Consider the following 26,067-nt stretch of genomic DNA (forward strand, 5'->3'; position numbering starts at 1 on the left):
ATTTTGATTACATTTCAGTTGGTGAAAATTCTGAGATTCTGGAAATGGTCTATTAAAGCTATTTTCCGGGTTTTTTGTTCATGGTCCACAGGTTTTTATATCTGACTTAGATTGAGGAAAATGAATCATGGCCTGTCAACCTTGGAGTGGACTATTCTCGACAAGGAAAAGTCAGGTCCTGGTCAAACATGGACCTCCGCTGTTGATAATGGATCCATGGCCGTGTTGGTGAGGATGGGTTTCAGACCACATTTTGGTTTTGGGCAGGTCTTATTTCGCCCTTAAACCCGGGAACCATCCCAGCAGGCAACTACTCAACCGAGTCACTCTAATGTACCCATTAAAATAAATGAAGCGGGGCCGCGTGGCAATCCACCTACGGAGAGGAGATCAATGAAACCTCCACCAAACATAGAGGTAAACCAGCGCCTCATACCCATCCCAAGGTTGGAAAACTAGTTGGTTATCAGAAGACGAAGACGGCTAACGTATCGTCGAGAAAACTAGGGAAAAAGGCTGGACTTGGCTCTTCGATAGCGGAGACGGCAATCGTCTCGTCAAAGGAATTCAAGAAACCAGCTGGCAATTCAGCTTTGCCAAACAGACATTGAACACCTGGGTTGCAAGAAGATTCATTTACTTCTGGTAAAATCTTCCAGGATTGACTCACTCCAAGTCGTTCATTCACCCTTCGAAGCATGAAATCAAATTCCTAGTTGTTGGATTATAGTAACAGGTGAACTACGATATCTAACAGGTCTCCTCACAGGTCACTGTCATTTGAATCATCAAATGCAAAGACTCGGACTGTCAGAAGACAGTGTGTGTCGCCTCTGTTTCGAAAATGATGAAACAGCAGAGCACATACTACGTGCTTGCCCCGCTGGGAACCGAATCAGGTTTTCAGAGTTCGGCGGAGCCGTACTCTTACCATCTGACCTAAAAGATCACTTACTATGTAAACTAATCGGCTCCGTTAAGAAGCTGGGTTTATTAAGTCGAACTTGAATAGGTGCAAGCCACAATACACCCTTGCGTGTTCTGGTGGAGGGTCAAATAGACCCACTCACTTTTGATCTAATCTAACCTACCTAGGATCCCCACCAGTGATTGAATTGGTATATTGGTGGTTTTGGTTAACTACCAGAGCTGGTTTCTGAAAAAATTGATGAAACTTCCTTTGTGGAAAGTTCTGACATTTTGGAAACTGTCTACATTTGTTCCCATATGTCTCTTGGTGGTTCCCACAAGTGCATGTTATGCGATATACCCCTGCTGCTGATAAGGCTGACCTGATACTTTGTTGTATTTTTTTGGTGGGTCTGAACACCGATTCAAAGTTGTGTTTCCTCAAGTGTTTTCCAATTCTGTCTGTGACCCTAGGGATATATGGTAAATAGGCACGTGCAGCCGTTTGGAACCGAGGAACTTTTCCGTTCCATGGCCTTGTTGATTTGGAGTACACTGTATCCATTCAATCTCAAGGTCACTTGGAACGTCAAGGCTAAAGGAGCATGATAGAAACTGCAGATTAGGCCAAAAGTACAAGTCGGTTGTGGCGGAACACGCACTCAGTGAAGGAGACCACAGGATATTGTTTGCTGTAAACGTCAACCAAATATGGAATCCCATTCTGAGATTTTCAAGAATAGCAAACCGAATGACAGAAGATAGAAAAGGGTTAACGAATATTATTGACAATTTTCCTAATCTAGGTACAGGTATTCAGTACAGTAAACTACCTAAGTCACCGTAAACACGCTTTATGGATTTTATCTAATTCAGTTGCAGGTATTAGCACAGCAAACTACCTGAGTCGTAATATCCATTCGTCGGAGATAACTCAGAATGAAGAAAGTAGGGGGAGTAGAAAGCCAATCAGCTTTTTCACAAAAAATTATACGAGAAAATATAAACAAATGAACACAGGCGATGAAAATCACGAATTTTACAACGGGAAGCAGGGAAAATTCAGAACTCTTTTCCAATAGGGCGTCCAGAAAGATTGCCAGGTGAAAGTAGTAAATTTGGAAAAGATTGAATGTGGTTTACTCACTGCAACCATAAATGACAGAAACTTGATAGCATATTCTAAAAAACTGCGAAAGAGCCGTAAAAAACCAAATCCTCAAACAAGTTTGGTTTCCGATTTCTACATTTTTGTTAAGAGTTAATTTTGAAGTTGTTTTCTTTATTAGGCATGACCCCTCTTTCCTTTTAATTTTTGTCCCAGATGGCGCCTAGTCGCCATCTTGAAAGTGTCATCTGTCAATTTCACTTCAAAATAAAGTATTCATGCATCAATTTCATTATCCCTAATTTCAATTCTTTGAGTTGACCCGTTCAAAAAATAAAAGGGGGGAACATTAAAGAAATGCACTGTATATGGTACTGTAAAGTTCTTCAATAATACTATTTTAGCTAATAGTTCATTCCAGAATCTGAATTATTGTCAGCAGATATATGCTGTTATAGTGCCCAATTTCAACAAACGAATACTATAAACTCAACAAACGAATACTGCAAACAAATTTTTCATGCTGCAAAAGCTACAATGAATATCTAGACTTAGATGTCATGCGATTACTAAGAATCAACTCGACGCTTAAAGTTCTCATATAAACCACGAACTATCAACACCACCTTGCAGGATGGGTTTATAAATAATCTCTCACTAGGCATCTTTCGCTACCTATTTCATAACATATTTTTGAAAGGTTATATCATGCAACTTATTTATAGCAAAAAAGCATAAGCGAGACGTACTTTAGCGAAGCCAGCCAATGACGCTAATAATTGTTGTTTACCTTGCTCGGGATAGTTTTATTCGGGGCATAAATTTTACTTTGAGGTGGGACAGTTACTTCTTGCACATGGTCTCCTAGAGATTCTTCCTGAAGAGCTTTGTAAGTCTCACTTTCTGCCGGATTGAATTTGACCTGTCTGCGCATTTGGCTGAAATTGGAAAATTGTTATTTTTAACAATCATTTGGTTATCAACAAGAAAGATCGACTAGAAAAAGTCTTCACTGAAAACAGAATAAGGAAAATTGTTTCATTATAATATTGAGGAAACAAAACTCTGTTAGGCTTTCCATTTTATGGAAACATCTTCGGAACCAAAAAAAAACAGGATTATTGATCCATCTACGTGTCTACGTATTGTTTTTCTGGTCGGTATATAACGGGTGATTTTTTAAGTGGTATAGGATTTGATTTTCAAAACAACACAAAAAGTTTGGAAAAATTGGCGAAATCTTTATTGGAATCGATGGAACGATCAATATAATTTAATGTTTGAAAATGATTTCATGCAAATGTTGTCCGCGGCTCCGCTTTAGATGGCCCATGCGCAAGATCCAATTTTGGCACACTCTCTCTAACATATCAACCGTTGTTTCACGTATAAATGATTCAATATCGGCTTCCAGAGCGCCAGTCGTTGCTGGTTTATCCCTGTTGACATGAGCCTCAACATGACCCCACAAGAAATGATCCAAAGGCGTTAAATCACACGATCTAGGCGGCCAATTGACGGGCCCCAAACGTGAGATAAACTGTTCACCGAAGGCGGCTCTTAATTGGGCCATTGTTTTGCGTGCCGTGTGGCATGTGCCACCGTCTTGTTGAAACCACTGGTCAGGCATCTCCAATTCTTCCATTTCGGGCAACACAAAGGCGTCAATCATCACATGGTAGCGCTTGCTATTCACAGTAACTTTCCGGCCATTGTCGTCTTTGAAGAAGTACGGCCCGATGATGCCACCGACCCATAATTCACACCAAACAGTGACTTTTTCGGGATGCATTGGTAGCTCTTGCAATGCTTGTGGCTAGTCTTCACTCCAGATGCGGCAATTTTGCTTGTTAACATATCCATTCAACCAGAAATGAGCCTCGTCGCCGAACACAATTTTTCGATAAAAATGTGGATCTTCTTCCAACTTTGCTAGCGCTCATTCACCAAATGTTAGACGTTGTGGGAGGTCGTGTGACTTCAATTCTTGCACCAGCTGTATCTTACGAGGTTTTACACCCAAATCCTTTGGCAAAATTTTCCACGTAGTGGAGTAACAGAGGCCCAATTGCGGCGAATCGACATTTCACGGTCATCACGAACACTGGCGGATACAGCCGCAAAATTTTCTTCGGTCCTCACTTCACGTATGCGTGTTGGTGGTTTAATGTCCGATAAAGTAAACTGGGTTCGAAATTTATTCACAAGCTTTCGAATAGCTCCCTGAGTAGGCTGACGAAACTGCCCATAAATTGGAAGAAGTGCACGATGCACTTCCTCCACCGAGCATGACTTTTGGTAATAAAATTCAATAATTTGCAAGGGTCTTTCATTCGTAAGTCGATTTATGGTTAAATTATAGACCAAACTGAACAAGTTTGACAATGATCCAAGACACGATTCACGCGTGATCTGTCAAAAACAGTGTTGCCAATAAGATACCAGCAGTTTAGTCCTCAGAAAAAAGTTGGAAGGAACTTTCAATGGTGTTTCTATGGTCTGAGTACTTTGATCCTCTCGTTTTGGAAAACATTCTTGAATGAAATGCAACTGGCCTTTCATTGATTGAACGATGTTTGCATTTAAATTCAATACATGGGCTGAAAAGTCCCGGGCCTAAGAAAGAAAACGCGTTTTTTTTCAAAGTTGGCTTTATTTATTAACTTAATCCTCATTCATTTCATTTCAATAATACTTTTCTAGAACGATTTACCTTTTGCTTCAAAATAGGTCTGAGTTTCAGCAATAACCTATTTATTTGAGCGAATTTTTTTACTGGTGAGCCAAATCTGGCGAATACGGTGGACGTGGGAGCAATTAGAAGGATTCACTGTCGATGGTATTTCCCTTCTCAAGATAGTCGATGAATATTTGGAGGCTGTTTATGACCACCTGAAACTCCAAATCGAAACGGCTTTTGCTCGGCATTAGGTTTATAGGTTTCGACATGGATTTCAGTGAGAACGGTTCCAAAACCTGTCATCCAGATTTATTATCTTGTTTACTATCTGGTAAATCCTCAAAGCCTTCATTGCTGCTTTGTTTCATAACATATACATGTGAAGGTACAGAATCACATCTGAGGCAGCTCTGGGATAGGAAGGAATTGCCTCTATAATTCCCAAACAGTTGAGTCTGTACAATTTCTCAACTTCTGTTGAAAGTTGTTCCATTGTATACCGTTCCATTGTTCCATTGTAGGTACCAGTTTATGTTGATTTATAATTCCATAACAAAAAGTTTCTATGATCTTTTCGCTGAACAGACGGACTGATCAGGTAGAATTACACTGATACCCAGCAAAAAGGAAAATACAATTTGGTTGCATATAACAAGGGCTAAAATCCATCGACCAATACTATTCAGATGACGATCATTTTAATTCCGGAGTGAAGTAATGAATCCATGTTTCATTCATTGTCACATATCAACGCATAAATTCCGGTTTGTTATGTTTAAACATAGCCAAACACTGCTCAGAATCATCAAAACCATCTTGTTTTTTGTCAACAGTGCGGCACCCACTTTGAACCGAGCTTTCTCATGGTCAAATGCTATGAGCTAACTCATGCAACTTTACTTTTCGATCATTCAAAACTATTTTGTGGATTTTTTTATGCTTTCTGGTGTTGCAATAAGACTAGCGCTATCTATGTGTTAGGCCTTTTGGCACCCATGAATTGATTAAAAAGTGACTGACGGTAAGAGTAGTGGCGGAATACAGTTTTCGATACTTACGGCTTCAGCCCAGTTTGTTTCTGGATGGTATCTACAACATTTGGTTCGCTATACAAGTTGATCGGCGAATTGAACTGCTTATGAACTAGCTGAAAAATGAGTAACAATCAGTATTCAGTGACAAAATCTATAAAATTAGAAATTGTAAAGACAAAATGGTGTCATATTCTGTTCAGTATGGGATAATAGGTACCTAATTCGTTTGATAATTATCGAATATAAAATATTAATTGTATTAACATTATATTAGGTATTGTATCTGGTATCTGTAGAGTAGGGAGGGTGAGTGTAGACTCACAGCACTTAGGCCACATGTAACCAATTTTACATCCTCCCGAGGAGTTGTCCTCCTAGGTCATCGTCCATCCTGTCCTTTCCAGGAAGGTGAACAGGTCACTGGGAGACATCTCTTTAATATTGGCAGGTGTAGGCCAAGACTCGCCGAAAACACACTCTCTTTGGCAATCTTGAGGTGTCTCACGGTGGCCTCCGCGAAGGTTTTGGAAGGTGCAGCGATATTACTGTCCTTGCGCGGCTTCTTCAACCTTCTTGGGGTTTCCTCCGTGGAGGTGCACAAGTGAGGGAGCTTTCCTGCAGGGACAGCCGGTTCCTTGCCTTTATTCAAGGCGGAGCTCTTGGCGCCCGCCACAGGAAGTGCCCTTGCTGTTGGAGGTGATCTGCTATGTCCAGCCTCATTCGAAGTGGTAGATTGGGGTGGCATTTCTGTTCATCCCCAGCCACCGCCTTAGATTAAGGTGAGCACTTCTGTCCAGCCTTTTGTTGTTTATGTTGTTTCATTCATGTGTATTCCCACGAGTAACAAGGAAAGAGTTGGTCACCTCTGGCAGAGCCTCGCATTACCAGAGGTATTGTTATATAAATACAAGTAAATTGAGGAATGTTAAAAACCGAAAATGCTAGGACACTAAACAAAAACATCTGTTTATTTTAGTAACGTCGAATATTTTGTTACATGCATATTAGAATGTCGATAAATGATTCTTTTCAAGTACCGCCTCAGTGGGGAATAGTGAAAACACAAACACATCGCCACACTAGGTTTGGGAACTATAACTTTGCAGGATCATGGAAATAATTTGTTTATGAATAATTTTCTGATAAAACCGAAAAATATTTCAAAACATTGGTTATGTTTTAATGATTTTTGATGTGTGTGTGTTTTTAATAATGAATATTGAAGTTATACGAGAAGGGGGAATTCTGTTATTTGAATTACAAAAACATGCTCTTAAATGGCCCCGTTTCTTGAAGGCTTTATAAAACAGTAATAGAAACAAGCAAAACACTCATACAAAGAATAATAACCTGTTTGTTTGGATCACCAGTTGAAATTCTGTCTAAGACCGAGGAAGCGACCTGTTTGTGAAAAATTACAGATCAGTTCAAAAATAATTCGCACCGTAATACATTCAATACAATCAATTTTACAGAATCTCATACAGGTACAGCTGGGTAAATCTAGCTATGCTCTTGAGATGCGCGAACGATAAAGAGAGATGGTAACTGTCCTCTAACAACTTTCATCAGGAACCACAATCCGGAAAAGAATTTTAGATAACCTCAGCAAGTATTGACAACTACACATATACCAGTATGGAATAGGAACCTTAATTCTTCTTTTTGTGCAGATGGAAAATGGTTGAAAGATAATAGAGTGTACTACACGAGTTCCTCGATGTTATTGAGCTTTTGGGCCAGTCCACCTGCCGGTCTACTGCGCATTCAATATTCAGAGGCACATCTAGATTTGCCAAGCTGTACTGTTGATGAATGATTTATCATATGAAGAATATGGTCTGTAAAGATAACAAAGCCACCTCAAACATGTTTAATATTCAATAAGTAAATACACAAAATTTATTATACTCACAGATTGATAATAATAGCATATCTATATTGCAAAAATGTGTCATTGATGATATAATGAAAACGAGTTCACAATTGTTGCATTCGTAATTCGATAATAATCGTGATTAGTTCAATCTAGTCAGTGGTACTCAGGATTTCAACATCACCTACTCTTTAGAAGAACTATCCAGGGTGACTACCACAAACTTATCAGGGATTCTAATAACTATTCAACTATTTTTGTGTAACGTGTTTTCAATTTGACGAATTCTTGCTGGTCTGAGATTGATACAGCGTTCAGAACTATAGAATCCATAACTTCTGCAGGGGACCGAGTAAAATAAAGTGAATTTTAATTTTTCTCGAAAATCATCGTAAAAAGCCGTTCTTTTATGGGTCTCTTCATCTTTGAGAATAGGAAAAAGATGCAGGGGGACAAATCTGGTGAATACGACGGCGGAGACATGTTTACGGTGTTGTTCTTTGCCACTGTTAACATTTCGAGTGTTTTTGACACAAAATTTTATGCAACTTCTTTGATCCATTTTTTCGATTGCAGAAAATGGCCGACGCGCAAACACTTTCAACTTCTTTGTTTCTCACCAAAAAACTAAACATGCAAAACAGCTGAAACTGTGAACAATTATTCGAGACGAGTGTACCAACATAAAAAAATAAAAAAATGCTAATCGAATATACGTCGCCCGCGAAATTCGAAACTTAACCTAATTTTTTGAACAGCTCACTACACTGAGCTGGGAGTGAAATCTTAATAAAAACATAGGAACCTCAAAAACGGTAAGAGTTACAGAAAAGGTGGAATGAAAGCAAAGTTGCTTTCCTAACATGATGTGCTAGGAATCGCAAGTTAAATGGTAAGACCTCGTTGATCCTCAGCTCGCACAAGTTTCGACTTTTGAGAGTTGTCAGGTTTCTAGAGATTTTTGTCAAATGGAGCACATTGAAAATGACGTTAAAAATTCCAGATAGCTTTGATAGTTTGAAATATATACTGGAAAAACAAAAAATTCCATTTAATTTTTTATATACCAGGTTCGACTGATTAGATTTCCAAACGCTGTTTTACCGTGTCATTGCAACTTCAATTAGACTATAGAAATATGCTTGATACACTGTTTTACAGAATGTTATAATATATTGCGTGGCACATCAAACTTTAAATTCTTTAACTTTCATGCCATGTTTAATGATGTCATGAAATGGCTACGTCCTGGAAAAAATATAAGAGATTAACGGTGTTAATAGCTTGAAACTGCTTTTCATAATAACATTTATTATTATACCCAGTTTATCGAACATACGACATGTGCCCCACTAGTTCAAGGGGGCTCGCTACAACTGTACCCGTAATCCCTTTACTGTCACCGGGCCTGCTTGTGCAACTGTTATTTCTGTATTCGATAAACAGTAGCCTTTTTTTTATTTTTACAAAAAGTTCTTCCGCTGGCGGTTCTGTCTTGCAACAACTATTAAATCTAACAGCAATAGAAAAGAGTGCGTGAGAAGGTTCTATAACAAATCGTAGATTAAAAATGAGTTTTCAAATGTTGATTCAATTCCCAGTTTCATATATTGTCTCATAATGTACGTAATGTCGCGTAATATACGCCTTTCAAATAAGTCAGCGACGAATCGTGATTTACCATCCAAAAATAACATAAAGGTCAAGATAATTTATTTCAGAAATTATTCCTCTGGTACTGTAGAGCTTATATATGTCGCATATTCATTCAATAATGTTAAGTAACGGGTCTTTCACAAAGCAGTATTTTTTCAAACACAACAATAGAAAATTTAGAAAACTTAGATTTTAGTTATTTTTGATTACTTGTTTATATATAATCAATGAAGAACCCTATATCAATTTGAATAATGTCGATCTGAACGTTATTTCCATAGGACAGATAGGAACAACTAGGAATATATATGAAATAAATTTAAACTTTGAATCATTTGTGATACTTCTAAACGATGAATATTGGAATGGAATTAATTACGGGTCTGACTCCTCTGGACCTGTACGTTAAGGAGGTTGCGTTAATGGCCATGTTACTATTGTGCACGGCTGGTGTAAACCTCGAAGTAGGACTGGGTCAATTGAGGCTGAGCCTTTGGCGAGAAGCACTTACTCTGCAACCTCTGTTGCAGGCAACCAGTGATGCAATTGAGCTCAGGTTTGTGTACAAAATACAACTAAAACAGAACACAGAGTCAGATGCTGCAAATGCAATACGCATATATACAGACGGCTCAAAAACCAAAGAAGGCTCAGGATGTGGAGTGTACTCCAGATCACTAAGCCAGTTCTATTTGGACCAGCGTGGTCCAAATAGAACTGGCTCGTATCTAATCGCCACAAAAAAAATATCCAGGAAAGGAATTTGTGGTAAAAACATAACAATCTGCACTGACAGCAGACAAGCCCTATTAGCCTTCAACAGGCAACGTGTTACCTCAGGGCTAGTACTAGAGTGCCACCAAGATTTAGTCAAAGCCTCGGTAGATAATAACATTATCCTGAGGTGGGTTAAAGGGCACGACAGGACTAAAGGTAGACGCATTGCCGACTCCTCAGCCAATGAAGCGGCTGGACTAAGAATTTTAGAACTCAGTGGCACCTACGGTCTGATGAGTACACCTGCCGATATAAAGAAGATGTCTCCAAATGACCTATCCATATTCCTGGAGAGGACAGGATAGACGATGACCTTGGAGGACAACTCCTCGGGAGGATGTACAATGGGTCACATGTGGCCTAAGTGCTGTGTGCTTACACTCACCCTCCCTACTCTACATATACAAGTCAGATTTTTATTACTATGTATTCAAGTACAAATACCATGCAATATGCTGCAATATCATTCAGCATTATGAAAATCCCCTTATCTTTGGAAATGCGCCATATTGAACTCAGAGTGACGTCAAGATATGATACACTTGTGTCAGCGTTTTTTCCAATCCTCAAAGCAGTTCTGATATGCACTTTTTGGTATGTCCTTGGGCTCTCTCTTAGCGACTCGGTTTTCATCTCCTCAATCGTCGAAAAACGCCGTCCTTTCAAGGGTCTCTTCAATCTTGAGATCAGGAAAAAGTTGCAGTTTCGTGAAAAGCTTGTACCACTTGTAAATATTTTTTTACGACTCAGATTCAGTCACCGTATGCCACTGTCAACAGGTCGTGTATTTTCGAGCACTCAGTTCAATTTATTACATAAAATTTGATTCAAATTCTTCGATCCAGAAAATCGCCGAATTCGCGAAACACTTCTGACTTTTATGCCTCTCATCAACAAACGTGCTAAACAGCTGAAACTGTGAACATATGTTCGAGGCGAATGTACCAACCTGAAAAAATATAAAAAGTCGCTAATCGACTGAACGTAGCCCGCGAAATTTGAACATTTACCTTATTTTTTGAAAAGCCCACGTACATTGCTTCAATACTTTATGATGATGGAAACTTTCCACTCTCAAGGGAAATTTGCTACGTAAAAGTATTGATATTTTTTTACACGCTTTATATTAGTTTCACCTGTTTGTTTGTCTGTTTGTTTGTAACTCCAGAATTATCGAATTTATTGCTTGATCTATTCGCGGGCAGATAGCGCTGTATGTAACCGCCTTGATATAATTAGATTTTCAGGCTCCCTCTCCGGAATTGGAAAATATCAATGGTAATTTTTCTAAACAATATACGGTTGAATGATCCCAAAGTTTAGGTAAAATAAATATAGTTTAAAAAGACTAAAAAACACGCTTTTATAGAATACGAAACTATAAAATGAATAATAAATATAATTTAAACAACTAAAAACACGATTTTAAAGAACATCGAACTAAAAAGTTAAAAATAATTTTTTTTAAATAAGCTTAAAACAATAATTATTGTGAAAAACGTAGGAGCTTTGTACCATATTTTTGTATGTCAAGCGCTCGTCGCTTTTTTCACAGTTATACTAGTATTTTTGTTCGTTATTTTTAAATAAATATTACTGGATTTTTTTCCCAACACCAGTTTTAATCTTCCTCTTTGAAGATGATTATTTGGTGATCGAAACACGTGCCGAGGTGTTAAAAATAACGATTTGGTGTTGGGAAAAAACTCCAGTAATATTCATTACTACACCAAAGGTTCCAAACAGTGCATCATAATTACGTTATTTTTAAGCTTATTTAAAAAAAAAATTTCAACTTTTTAGTTCAATGTTCTTCAAAAGCGTGTTTTTTAGTTTTTTAAACTATATTCATTATGTTTAAGTTGATCAATTATGGAAGGACGAATCGGTTTTCAGGATTCTGCAAATAAGTTGTCTGGTATTGAGCAAATATTCAAATGCTATTTTGGTAGTTTACCCAAAACTAGAAATCGAATCTCAAAAATTGATAGTTTTGATCAGAATTAGGAAAAACCAGTGTTTAATCGTGATCAGTAATAATCTATTGTTATACCTTTTGTTTGATAAGGAGGTCGGAATCTAACACATGTGGAGGTGCTCTAACCGAAGGATTTGGGTGGTGTCGGAGATAACTTTGTATTGGTCCTGGTTCACGTTTAACTTTGGCACCTGGAAGGACTAGCGGGGTCGTACGGTAGGGCTATAACAAAGGAAAAGACAACATCAATACAAAAGGACATTACATAAAAGAGTACAACACATAAAACACTTTACACAAAATCTAGACGGGAATAACATTTAATAGGTTTCCGTTTGTCAAGATGGTTAATGGCAATGTTAAATTACAAGAAAAATGTACACTTATGTCAATACAGTCACGGTAGCTTTGTTGATACCGAACTCAAACAAAATTGTAGGCTCCCAATTAGTTTCATACATATCTTTGATTTTTGGGAAAGAAAGTTTTTGGCTTTCTACTACTCCATCTGATACAAAAAAAGGGATGAGAGAATCTTCCAAAGAAAGGAAGGAAGTAATCAATTTGAAAATAAGTATACATGGATGTGTAGATCATGCAAAGAAGTAACTTTCAGACACAAACTGAAAGAAAGTCCTCCTGAAATAGCTACTTTTCCAAACATTTGTTGTGGAATAAGAATCAGATATCAATCACAAGAGTTTACTTTGAATGAATGGTAATAAATTGCACTCACATGGAACACTGTCACCCTCACTGGTATACACCGATGTTTCGCCTTAAGACACTTGCCCTAAGGCTCTTCAGTACCGATTTGGTACTGCTAAACATTGGTGTATACCAGTGAGGGTGATAGTGTTCCATGTGAGTGCAATTTATTACCATTCATTCAAAGTAGAACTCTTGTGAATGATATCTGATTCTTATTCCACAACAAATGTTTGAAATACAAACTGAGTAGAGAAAAGTATCTTCTGTTTAATTCAGTGTTCATATAGAAGTATTTGTTTCGAAAGAATTTTTTTTCTTTCGTGTAATTCAATGTTTATATGAAAGTAGCTGTTTCAGGAGGACTTTCTTTCAGTTTGTGTCTGAAAGTTACTTCTTTGCATGATTTACACATCCATGTATAAAGTTACTTATTTTCAAATTGATTACTTCCTTCCTTTCTTTGAAAGATTCTCTCATCCCTTTTTTTGTATCAGATGGAGCAGTAGAAAGCCAAAAACTTTCTTTCCCAAAAATTAATCACTCCTAAAAATATAACCCCTTCAATTCAAATCTTTGATTTTGTTTTGTTTATCAATTTCGTAATTTTTGTTTCCCTTTGGAATCGATTGATTTTTAAACTACTTTTCAAGTTTATTAGTGAACAAAAGTTATCTATCTAAGCTCCTCTTCTTTGTCTGAGCCAATATCAAGCCTAAAGTAACCCTATCTATCAAATATTTTTCCTACTCTATACAACCATTTGATTCTCGCCTATTTCAACATCGACACGGTTATTTTGGGTTGCCCGAAACTGTTACTGACTGACGTAAATAATATTTGGATAAGTTTCCACAACTTCCGTCGGTTTCAGCGTTTTTGTAAACAAATGGAATATCCGAACGGGATTAGTGCCAATAGTCTCTTAAGATATTTTACCTGGACATTATATTATGTTAGGTCATAAAATTCTCACAGTTTATATAACTGGTCGTATAATTAATAATAATACTAGTTTGGTTTTGATTCAATTTTTATAAATATACAAAGTGCATAGATTACTTGAATAATTGGCACAACATATAGGGTCTACCAACATGGACTTCTGAACTTTCACAATTGATAGTGGTCATCTTGTTGATGCTACATCTGTCAAATTAGTCGTCATTTATTCAATCTCTTTTGCTTAATTACTATGGACGGACACATCATTCAACAATACGTCCCAGCAATAAAATTGTTAGGACGTATTTGTTTTATCAAAATGGGTGTTCCGGCAACATATATTTTACGGTCACCATAATTGTCCTACCGAGAGAACTACTCGCATTGTGGTGGATGCATTTGAGTCCGATGGTTCAGTAAACGATTGACCAACACTCGTACATCGACGAAACTCAAGATCTACCGAAAACATCGCTGCTGTCTGTGAGAGTGTGCAGAAGAATCCGAAGAAGTCGATTTCGCGTCGCTCACAAGAAATTGACCTTTCGCAGACCACAACTTGGCGAATTTTGCGTCGTGACTTGGACCTGACCCGTACAAAATTCAACTGACCCAGGAAGGTAAACGACCATAGACAATGACGTATGTTCGCTGAATGGGCTCTGCAGTAGTTGACAACTGATCCAAATTTTCATTGAAAAATATATGTTGGTATATATATGGAGTGGTTTGGTGGTGAAACTAAGAGGCCATTGAATGTTCGCATTGCCGAGCACAAGAAACACACACAGCGAGGGAAAACCAGCCAATCAGAAATATCAGACCATGTTTGGACCCATCAACACAACATCGAGTGGTCCCAAGCTGAGATCATACACAGAGGGGAAAATTGGTTTACTAGAAAATTCAAGGAAGCCGCATACATGTTGTCCAACAACGTATTCAGCCAAGCTAGCGTAGAGATACGCAACATATGGAAACCCATCAAGCGAAAAATGGCCAACTCCCGCGGTCATCTCCCACTGAACCAGTGAAGCGGAAAAAATGGAAAGCGGGGATAAGTGAAAGTACTCGAACGACCCATAAATAGTCATCTTTCATTTCAGGTTATTTTTGCTTAATATAATTGTTATTTTCAGCTATTCATTTTTAATTCTCCTTTTTTCAGTTGTTTCGGGGATTTATCATTTTATATATTAGACAATGGAAGTCGGAACTAGTGAAAAGTTCATTTTATTCGGTACCAACATCTAAAAAATCTTATTGGAAAACCCATCAGTCATTTAACATGCGACCCTCGAAACGAATTTAAACCTAGTATATTCCTTGGCATAGGTTTGAAATATTTTCTTATATTCGCGATTCTCAGACAAATTCTTGGAATTTTTTTAAGTTTTATGACCCGTTCGTCTCGACATATATATTCTCGTAATAAACCCGTAATAAATCGGCTTACAATATTTCAACACTATCAAAGCGCAAATTAATCTAGATAATATTTTAGATGTCCCAAATCAAAAATAAGTTCCACAGCAACTAATTTCACATAAAGTGGGGCAGCTATTTGGAGAGCAAGTAACATAACCTTGATAAATTTTAGCACAATTTCCGTGATAACTAAGTCCTAGTTTTCACTTTTGATTCCTTCATTTATTTATCGATAATGATTTATTTAAAGCCTTTAGCTGAAGCGAGTACTACTGTAGTTGGCATTAAAAGAATTCCTAAAAATTCGAACTGTTTTTGAAACAATATCTGGATGCAATTGTGTATGTTAATGAAGTTGAGTAATGGGTCCTTCATCAAACGCTTCATTTCCCTTAATTCAAATGAAACAAAGTCTCTGTGAGACATAAACTATGTTTATGTTGTCGTAAGATTGTCGAAAATATTTTATTTGTGTGGATAATGTCCGAATATGGTCTCAATTGAAATTTCAGGTTCATCAGAAACGTCTAATGTATCATCCACCGTGAATCAGCCTGAATAATGAATAAAATACTGGTTTTTAGAAACTTTTCTTTGAACGCTTATGTGATAAGAAAAATCTCTCGAGTATAAAATTACCATTCGTTCATTCTTCAACGAGGTGTATATTCCTGAAAAAAAACGTGTGTTGCAGTCCAGAGAAACCTATATTAATTTCTCAGCTCCTAAAAGAAATATATCATTTTTTTATAGTGACACATAATTTATTGTCCTTCAAATTTGCATTGATTAAACTGTATTGTATTTTATGGGTTTTATGGGGAAAATCCTTAAAATATGTGACACAAATGTGTATCATACCCTGTATATAGCGAAGTAATAGAAAAGAGATTTCCATTAAATTTCTCAGTGACAAAAAATCTCACCCACAAAATCGGAGAATCGTCTTGTAGATTGTGGAAGTGATCTCTGGAATGATTTCTAGATAGAATCATATTTTTAGCTTTCCTCACAACACCACTTAACTCATCGAAAATCCAACTTTAACTGAATAAATTTGCGTAAAATAGTGTAGTCATAGTGCCAAAGACGTGAGTTGATATTTTTGTAGATAAAGTAGGTATGTTACATAATTTTATCCGATATATAAAGGTGACCGCAAGGATAAAGTAATTTGAAAAAATTGATAGTCATGATATTGACATACTGGGTGTTTCAAATTCGATCCTCACCATTGGGATCTCGGAAACTATGAGAGATACGAAGATGGTTAAGTTAGAGCAAAGTTGCGCATTTACTTGACTAACAATATGCCGTTGAGAAAGTTCTGAAATTTTGAGTATATCCGGAAGATGGTTTTTATTTTTTTTTTGACTTTATTTTTCGAGGGATTGGATAATAAAATGCACTTTCATATTGCCACTTTTTCCCTGCTACATAATGGTGTTTTCAGATATGCTATCCGACTATCCGACGTTTCGTCTTCTGGCCACCATCATCAACTTTATTTTTTCTTATGGGCGCTACATTGGATTATTTCTGTTTTGAATAGAACTAGATTATAGCTTTTCAATGATGTATCATAAGTTATCTTACTTTTTCGAAAAATTGGAGATGTTGAAGCCAATGAAAAAGTACGGAGACAGAATTAACAATCAAAATTTGATAAATGAGGTATGTATGAGGTAAATTAGACATTCAATGAAAATAGAACTTTGGACAAATAACAAATAATTAACTAAAATAAACAAAAGTAAATCACAGCAAATGCTCAAACTGCTGACCTTATTCATGATAACAAAACTGTGCCCTTCTTCGAATATTATTCACTGCACGATTAATTTCCCTCCTCCTCAATCTTCCGAACTCTCTAACAATGCTGTGTTGAAGGTCCTCAATATTTTGATATTCCCTCTGACCATAAACTCTACTTTTCAGTGTACCCCAAAAGAATGTATCCATAACACTTAAGTCTGGAGACCTTGCCGGCCAGCTCACTAGCCCATTATCACCAAACCTTTCAGTCAGATTATTAGATACTTGTCTGTTAGTGTGCGGTGGAGCACCATCATGTTGAAACCAGATGTTATAGTTAACCAAAGGTAGGTCATCCAAATAGTCTTTAAAAATCGACATTAAAAACTGGTGATAGGTTTCTTCATTCAGAATTCCGTCAAATAAATGGGGACCCAAAATTCTATCTTTGTAAATTCCTACCCTCACGTTAATACTAAATCACACTTGCGTGGGGTCGAATTTCTCGGAACTGCTTGGGATTGTTTATGTTCCAAACGTGTTCGTTATTTTATCCCACAATTCCTAAAAGCGCTTTCATCTGTCCAAATTACATTTTCAGGAAAACAGGAAAATCAGGTCTTCTTATTAGCCAATTACAAAATTCTGATCGCCTTTCGGGATCACCTTTATGCAATTTCACTAGTTCGGACTTCCATTGTCTATTATATAAAATGATTTGAAATCCCTGAAACAAGTAAAAAAGAATAATTAAAAAGAGAATAGTTGAAAATAACAATTATATTAAGCAACAATAAACCTGAAATGAAATGATAGTGAAATAACCTACAAGTAAAAATATAATAATTGAATAAATAAAAATTAAAGGAATGCAAAAAAGAAAATAATAAAAAATAAAAAAGTGTAGAGATTCCAAGTCACGTTAGTTCACGACGTTTCGATTGTTGGTATCTACAATCGTCTTCTGGTGATGACAGTCATCACCAGAAGACGATTGTAGATACCAACAATCGAAACGTCGTGAACTAACGTGACTTGGAATCTCTACACTTTTTTATTTTTTATTATTTTCTTTTTTGCATTCCTTTAATTTTTATTTATTCAATTATTATATTTTTACTTGTAGGTTATTTCACTATCATTTCATTTCAGGTTTATTGTTGCTTAATATAATTGTTATTTTCAACTATTCTCTTTTTAATTATTCTTTTTTACTTGTTTCAGGGATTTCAAATCATTTTATATAATAGACAATGGAAGTCCGAACTAGTGAAATTCATCACGAAACATTGTCAATCACCTTCAAACAAACCTTTATGCAATTTTTGAGACATGTGTATTTTGTAACATTTTAAACCGCTTTTTTTGAGATGTCTCCAAGTATGACAAATATTCATTTCGGAGGAAATTTGACGTGTAAATTTCCCTGGGTTCACGTTTATCTACAAATTATTAAGTTTTATTGAAAAGGAGGCAATGTCTAACTTACCTCATACAGACCTCATTTATCAAAATTTCTTTAGTTTCCTGGTCCATTTTGTCACCGTATTTTTTTCTCAACTTTTCAAATGCAAGTTTAAATACACTGTTTCTATCGTATTTGTAATAAATTTGTATCATATCTCTTTTTTTTCATTCGTGAAAGCCATTTTTCGCCAAAAATTCAATTATTTGTACTATAAAAAATGTCATTAAGTGTAACAAATTGAAAGTCAAATTTAGAAACATCAAAGTCAAAACCTATTATGATAAGAATAATTTTTTTTCAGTAATTTTTCGAAAAAGAATGATAACTTATGATACATCATTGAAAAGGTAAAATCTGGTTCTATTCAAAACAGAAAGAATCCAATGAAGCGCCCATAAAAAAAGTTGATGATGGTCTTGTTGATTCTGAGCAGTGTTTGGCCATGTTTAAACACAACAAATCGGAAATTTTGCGTCGTTATTTGACAATGGAGGAAACATGTATCGTCATCTGAGGGGATAGCAACTGGTGAACCTCGTCCAAAGCACTCGAACGCACAACAATGGACTGGAAAGGTTACGGCCGAATTTGCGAAGAAACGACTACATATGGCAAAGAAAAAAATTAGTTTCATCGTGTCACAAGCGAATCAAAACAATGGGAAAACTACATGAATTGAACTTCGAATTGCTCCCACATCCACCATATTCGCCAGATTTGGCTTCCAGCGACTACTGGCTATTCACAGACTTTCAAAAATGCCAATCGGTTAGAAATTTCGTTCGTCTGAAGAGGTTATTGCTGAAACTGACACCTATTTTGAGGCAATAGATAAATCGTTCTACAAAAGTGTTATTGAAATTTAAGAGCGGTGCTGGGATGATTGTGTGATTCTTGATGGATAAAGACAATTTTGAACAAAAAAAAACGGGTTTCTTTCTCATGTCCGAGACTTTTCAGCCCATGTGTTATAGGTCCAGATGAAATGAAAATTACCAATTTTAGTAAATTTCTGGTTGCCAGGAAACTCAGGAATCACAGACAATTTAAATGTTTGAGTCCCAATATCCTGTGTATTTCAACTAACTCTAAAAGTATCCGTATCCGGTATTCGGATCCTTTTTTCCTGTATCCGACCCAACTCTGGTATTTAATACCTGTTATCTTTTATGTTAACCCACCAACATCTGCACAATTGAAGTATGTTCTCTAGCTCTGGAGTTCTGTATGCAAGTTTTAGATGAGATGCCCTGTATCTATAGGATATTTAGGGAAAATGACAAACACTGATGAACATGCAGGAGTGTAAATAACAAGCTGAACATGACTAATTCCATTCTATGCCATCCTTGAAAAAGGTCATTTATAATTAATTGATGACTTTGATTCAGTCACCAACAATGTAACAAGACTTCCATCAATAAACAAATTTACCTATTTCCTGGATGACGGCCAAAAGTTACACAAACAAGACGATATTATACGTGTTCTGCTTATAGACTTATAGATGGCGTATGTGTATTTGTTATTTGTTTATAAAGATATAACGCTCTTAGGTAATACGACTAACTGCAGCAACTTGAGTGAAGACCTTGAAGAAATTTATATAATTACGTATCTAGATTCTTGAAAGATTTTCTAATAACACTGTTGAAAGTACTTATTGATATCTCCACTTTTCAACACGTTGGAATCAGTTGCCATAGAATTACTGTGACTTCGTTATTCAGGATTATATCTGATAGTTCAAGGAAAACGAGATCATCATTTTTCATGATGATTTCCTACCACGTAATAACGGCTACATCCATCAACTTTTTGGTGGTTGGATGGTCGGTAACTGAAGAATCTGTTTGAAGAAGTTGTTAACTCAGACGTTCTCGATCAGCCACATTCGATGACCTCCAATTTATATTCATAAACCAGTAAAACTGAGGAAAATATTGTTGTAGTGAAACGCCTATTGGAAATCAAGTCTAGGTGTATATTGTGAAGATACAGGAGAACGAATTTTTCCTCGTGAAAATTTCAAGATCATAAAAATAGTTGCTAATCAAAGAAACTAAGAACGTAGAAGCAAAAGTGAGAAACAAGTTATAGACATTTCTCTAAATCTAAACCAATTTCAAAACAGAATCCAGACTATCAAGTTTGCAAGTGATGTTTGTGTCTCCAATCAGGCAGATTACTCTTTTCTGGAAGATTTGATCTGAGCTTTATAAAGCATCAAAAGTTGCTGAGGCGTCAATTTTAACCCCCAACAAACTTATTGGAGCAGAACGCGGAATTGTCTATACCTGGTCCAAATGAACGAAGCTCAAACACAACGCATTTGTTATCCAACACCAGACAGGGCTGTTTCGATCCACCAGAGGTATCATCAGTGGTGCTAGATTGAACCACAAATGCATTGCTGGATTCAATCGTCCTTAAAGAACAAGCGCCTGAGATGACATCTCCTCTAACAAAAACGTCATCTATATGGGATATATACTCACCTGTTTAGTAAGATGAATATCCTCTTCACCATCTTCCTTTCTGGTTGGGTCATATTCGTACGGGTCGAAGTAATTATTGTCGATTGGGGTTAGAGGCGATGAGTAATAGGGGGTTAGAGCAGGCGCTCCAGGGCTATACCCTGGAGGGGTGTATCCTTTTGGGGAGAGATGGGGTGAGACTGAAAGCGGACTGTAGTTGTGAGAGCTAGTTCTGGATGAGCCGGTGCTAGTAGCTTGGCGAGGAGCATTTTCCCTGCAAAGAATTGTATTTTTATTCGAGTTTTTAATCAGTCAACACAGTGTTTGAAGTGAAATATAGGAATATTGGGGACAAAGAATAGGGTAGCTAGGTGCAAAAATAATATGAATATCGCATGAGATCATCATGCATTTTGTGAGATGTTGTGGGGTACTTGACAAAATAGGAAAATGTCTTGAACAACTGATATCATTTCAAGCGACTCGCAACACTTCAACATCTGGTCAGAAAAATCCAAATAGAGCAGGTGACTTACAGGCCACTGGAAAAAAGATTTCTATCATTTTTCAAGGAATGAGGAATGGAAATTGATGATACTGCAAGACACTTGTATCATGTTTGTACAATATCTAGAGCTACAAAAAATTAAAAAAAAGAAATTATAGAACGAAAATAGACGAAAATTGAAACAGAAATGAAATAACAAGAGAAATAATAGACAAAAAAATGAACTAGAACAATATGAAAGGAGAAAAAATGCAGGAACAAGAACAAACAAAGAAGAATGTTTTCAAAGAAACTGAGTGAATAGAGTGAATAGAACGAATGATGAATACATTTGGAGAAGGATAAGTTACTCGAACATCTATAAAGGCCGCATAATGAATTCAATGAGAACTTGAAGAAAGAAGTAGAACAAGTAGAACTCAAAATATATGAGGTTGAAGATAATATCAAAGAATTTCGAAATGAAAGTTTTTTTAAAGTACCGTTGAATTTAATTTACTGTGTTCAAACTATATATCAGACTTTTCAAAAACTAAAACTAGAGAGAGAAAAATCAACACGAGATATTGAACTTCTGAAGGCTTCCAACTATAACATATATTGAAATTTATCGGTTGAGAAAAGAGAAAACGCATTGTGGCTATAGAAAATCGGGGATCTCGCTAATGGATTGCCAAAACGTCAAAGACGTTTGAAGTTTACAAAGATTGGATGTTTCAGACACAAAGTGACGAAGAAACCAGGTCAAGGACCATAGTTCATTGAGAAGTGAAAATAAAAATGTATCTATTGAAATTTAAATCTAATGTGATAGTCATCCTATATAATTTATGATAGATTTAATCCACAAATGAAGAAAAAACCAATTTATCCATGAATAAATTATAAAATTGAATGAGAATAGAGAAAACTTTTTACAATCTTTGCACACAATATTTATTTTATTTCATATGACATAGACACAAGAACAAAAGAAAGGAAAAACAGCGAATTGTGAAATTAAATAGATTATTGGGAAAGAAAGTTTTTGGCTTTCTACTACTCCATCTTAATATAATACTGGGGGAATCTTCCAAAGAAAGGAAGGAATTCGGCCTGTTTAGAGTAGACATTGCTCAGGCCTTTTGTTGAAGTAGTCCATCACAACCATCACGTACTTGTTATTACAAGTGCCAGTTGTTCCAGAATTCTCACGACGTTTTTGTTAAAGTGAGTAACAATAATCTACCACTTCAGCTTTAGTCTGAGTCTTGTGTTTAGGAAGATTCCCACATCCTTTTTTTGTATCAAGATGGAGTAGTAGAAAGCCAAAAACTTTCTTTCCCAAAAATTAATCACTCCTAAAAATATAACCCCTTCAATTTAAATAGATTAGTTTCGATGTTCATGTCAGGAAAACGAGCAACTATTAGGATAAAGGAAAAAATCCAGACTCGTTGGAATCTTAAATTTTTATTGGCAAGTGGCCATTGAAACTGTGGTAAGTGTATTTATAAATTACGTCACATAGTTAGTTGACGTTTTACCTAGTTCTTTAACATAAAAACAACAAATTATTTGTTGGAAATTTATTTTCTGAATTTGAAGTTATCTTCAACATTTCATTGGTTATCGAATTCATTTATTTTTCTACTAAGATTTGACATAAGCAGTAATTAATAATTTCCTAGTTATAATCAAATTAAAAGAGAAAGGTAACATGAAAGCTGCAAGAAAACATCTGAAGAATGTACTTAAGGTTAATTACTGGAAATTCCAATTATGTAAATCTGAAATTGAAGAATAGACAAAGATAAGAAATATAAGCGTACAGCTATTTGAAATCCTAAAATTTAGAACTAGAAGTAATTGATTTTGATCTAGATATTGACTTATAATATACAGTTATTAGTTTATAGTTTAGCATAGAGTTACTAGTTTTCAGAAAGTTCATTATCTGATATATTTTTTCAAATTTCGGGCAACTAGAAGAATGTTTTCGATGTCGAAATTTTTATGAGAGGTGCATGTTCAATGTTAGCTGCGTATATTGAACTATGTTAGTTCGCAAATTTATTGAACCTCTTGTAAAAAATTGTGAGTGGTGAAAAGCCTCACCTTTGAACTACAACTCGAATGTTGCTCCCGGCATTTTTGAATAGGTTTTGTGCATCTTGATGGCGGATGTCTCTGGAATCATAGTTTCCCACCTTCGTGATGATGTCACCCCTGTGAAGGACTCCCTCCACGGGGGATCCGAATCCGACCTGAAAAAAAAATTAAAATTAGTATTGTGTGCTTGTGTTATCATCGTGTTTTTGGCTCATCCATAAAAAAACAATAACTCTGATATACCCGTACGTCGCAAAAACGCAAGATCTCCCGAAAACATCGCAGTTGTCTGTGAGAGTGTGCAGGAGAATCCGAGGCAGTCGATTTCGCGTTGCCCACAAGAACTCGGCCTTTCCCAGACCATAAACTGGCTAATTTTGGCCTGTACCCATACAATATTCAACTGACCCAGGAACTGAAGGTAAACGACCATAGAAAACGACGTGTGTTCGATGAATATGCTCTGGAGTAGTTGGCAACTGACCGTAAGTTTCATCTAAAAATCATCTTCAGCGATGAGACCCATTTCTGGATGAATGGGTACGTGAACAAATCCACATGAGATCCAAGACCGTCCAATGCATCCCGAAACATTCACTGTTTGGTGTAGATTTTTGGCTGGACATGTCATAGGTCTATATTTCTGTGCTGTATTTTCAATACTGTGATCTACGTTTTTTTAAGAAAAACCTAAACACAAGACTCAGACTAAAGCTGAAGTGTTGGTTATTGTTAGTCACTTTAACAAAAATGTCGTGAGAATTCTGGAACCACTGGCACTTGTAATAACAAGTACGTGATGGTTGTGATGGACTACTTCAACAAAAGGTCTGAGCAATGTCCACTCTAAACAGGCCGAATTCCAATGTGACACCTGATCATGAAACTATTGAAAAAAATCAAGACTAGAAATACGGCTTTCCTCTTATTGAATGGTTAAGAATTGTCTGTTCTTGCTTGTCTCTACAAATCAAATGGACCTTGCTTTTTGTTAGTATCTGATGTAATATTCGGTAGAACCGTGTTCGAATTTGCATGATCCGAGATAACTAAGTTTGATAAAGAAGTAGCACCAATGAACTTCAAGAATGGCGATGTATTACAGATTTTCCAATACCAATGACGAAAGAGTTCAAGTCCTAAATTTCAATCCTAGGATGCAAGTAAGATGCATAGAATATCTCTGGTATGATAACTTGTAACCCTTCTCCATATCAAAAACTCTTGACCTACAGACTCTGGATAGGAATAAGAAATGAATTTCAACATTCCATGCCTAGATGCTGAGTAGACCTCTGACAAAACAAATGCGAATCGGTAAAAATAGCAGGGTTTCTATGCATCTTGGATTCAAGATTAGTAAAATAAACGATCTAGCGAGTAGAATTCGATTATCACGTAAAAGAAATCCCAAAGTCGTTCTGCTACGTCATGTCCCGTGGAGTGGGTTACCTATCGGGCGTGTCCCCAGGTAGCGAATAGGGGAACGGCCAGGAGACTGGGGGTCCTGTTCGGGAAGCCAAGGTGGCCTTACGGACGGGGTCGCTGGACTCCTGGTCAGTGGCAGAAATAAGTAAGGTGAGGGGAACTAAAACTCCCCAAAAGCTTTTGTGAAACATGCCACCGTGGACCAGGCTACCCAAGCTAGGGTGTAAGGAATCGTGCCGACAGCTGAATGGCCGCAGGGTGATTTGCGGTTATGAACGATCTCCTTGGGGAACCGGGCGAAACCTCACTGCCAGAGGAGACCTACTCTTCCCTTACTACTCGTGGGAACATAAATGAATGAAACAATCACAAGAACAGATACAACAAAAACCAATCCCGAAGCTTGACAGAAATGCTCACCTCAATCTATGGCGGTGGCTGGGGATGAATAGAAATGTCCACCCCAATCTACCGATCGGAATGAGGCTGGACGTGGCAGATCACCTCGTGATGTAGTACAAAGGCCAAGGCGTAAGCTCATTTGCGGCGCCGAGGCCAAAAGGAGAAAGAGAGCGATAGAAGCAGGAGTGGCAGGAACTATAAGAGCATTCTCCTCCTCCCCCACTCCACCTACAACAGCAAGGGCACTTCCTGCGGCGGGTGCCAAGAGCTCCGCCTTGAATAAAGGCAAGGAACCGGCTGCCCCTGCAGGAAAGCTCCCTCACTTGAGCACCTCCACGGAGGAAACCCCAAGAAGGTTGAAGAAGCTGCGCAACGATAGTAATGTCGCTGCACCTTCCAAAATCTTCGCGGAGGCCGCCGTGAGCCATCTCAAGGTTACCAAAGAGAGTGTGTGTTCGGCGAGTCTTGGCCTACACCTGCCAATATGTAGGAGATGTCTCCTAGTGACCTGTCCACCTTCCTGGAAAGGACAGGATGAACGATGGCCTAGGAGGACAACTCCTCGGGATTCGTCATGACGTTCCGGGAATGTCTTATAGAACACTACAAAACAAGGTCATTATACCAGGGCATTACGAACATTAGAGAGGTGAGCTCAAGCGCCTGAATAGTCGTAGGTAGTTGACGAGTGACAAGTGACGTAGTTTCCAACAGCGTAGTGACCATGTGGGCTAATAAAACAGTGGCGCAATGATCTAACAGTGGCGTGGTGAAATATGTAAAAAATTGTTTGTAAAATGAAATAATCTGGAATACAAAATATCACTTATTAACGAATG

General features: G+C 37.0%; 1 protein-coding gene across 6 annotated transcripts in view; it reads right to left on the bottom strand.

Moving 5' to 3' along the window:
- Zasp66 (PDZ_signaling and DUF4749 domain-containing protein Zasp66) overlaps positions 1 to 26,067 on the bottom strand; it is a 33,791-nt gene that overhangs the window by 622 nt on the left and 7,102 nt on the right. For 2 of the 6 annotated variants that reach the window (XM_023169734.2, XM_023169719.2), the window contains exons 2-7: positions 23,405 to 23,553; positions 20,821 to 21,073; positions 12,094 to 12,240; positions 7,082 to 7,132; positions 5,756 to 5,844; positions 2,808 to 2,955 (exon numbers count right to left, since the gene is read on the bottom strand). In XM_023169734.2, coding sequence (XP_023025502.1) covers positions 2,808 to 2,955; positions 5,756 to 5,844; positions 7,082 to 7,132; positions 12,094 to 12,240; positions 20,821 to 21,073; positions 23,405 to 23,553 — 837 coding nt within the window. Of the gene's footprint in view, positions 1 to 2,766; positions 2,956 to 5,755; positions 5,845 to 7,081; positions 7,133 to 12,093; positions 12,241 to 20,820; positions 21,074 to 23,404; positions 23,554 to 26,067 lie in introns of all 6 variants that reach the window. The other 4 variants (XM_023169741.2, XM_023169748.2, XM_023169726.2 and 1 more) reach the window with 4 other exon arrangements.

This window comes from Leptinotarsa decemlineata, unplaced genomic scaffold, assembly GCF_025532065.1.
Source record: "Leptinotarsa decemlineata unplaced genomic scaffold, Ldec_3_MD MMD2_tig00000882_RagTag_RagTag, whole genome shotgun sequence".
NCBI classification, from domain to species: domain Eukaryota; kingdom Metazoa; phylum Arthropoda; class Insecta; order Coleoptera; family Chrysomelidae; genus Leptinotarsa; species Leptinotarsa decemlineata.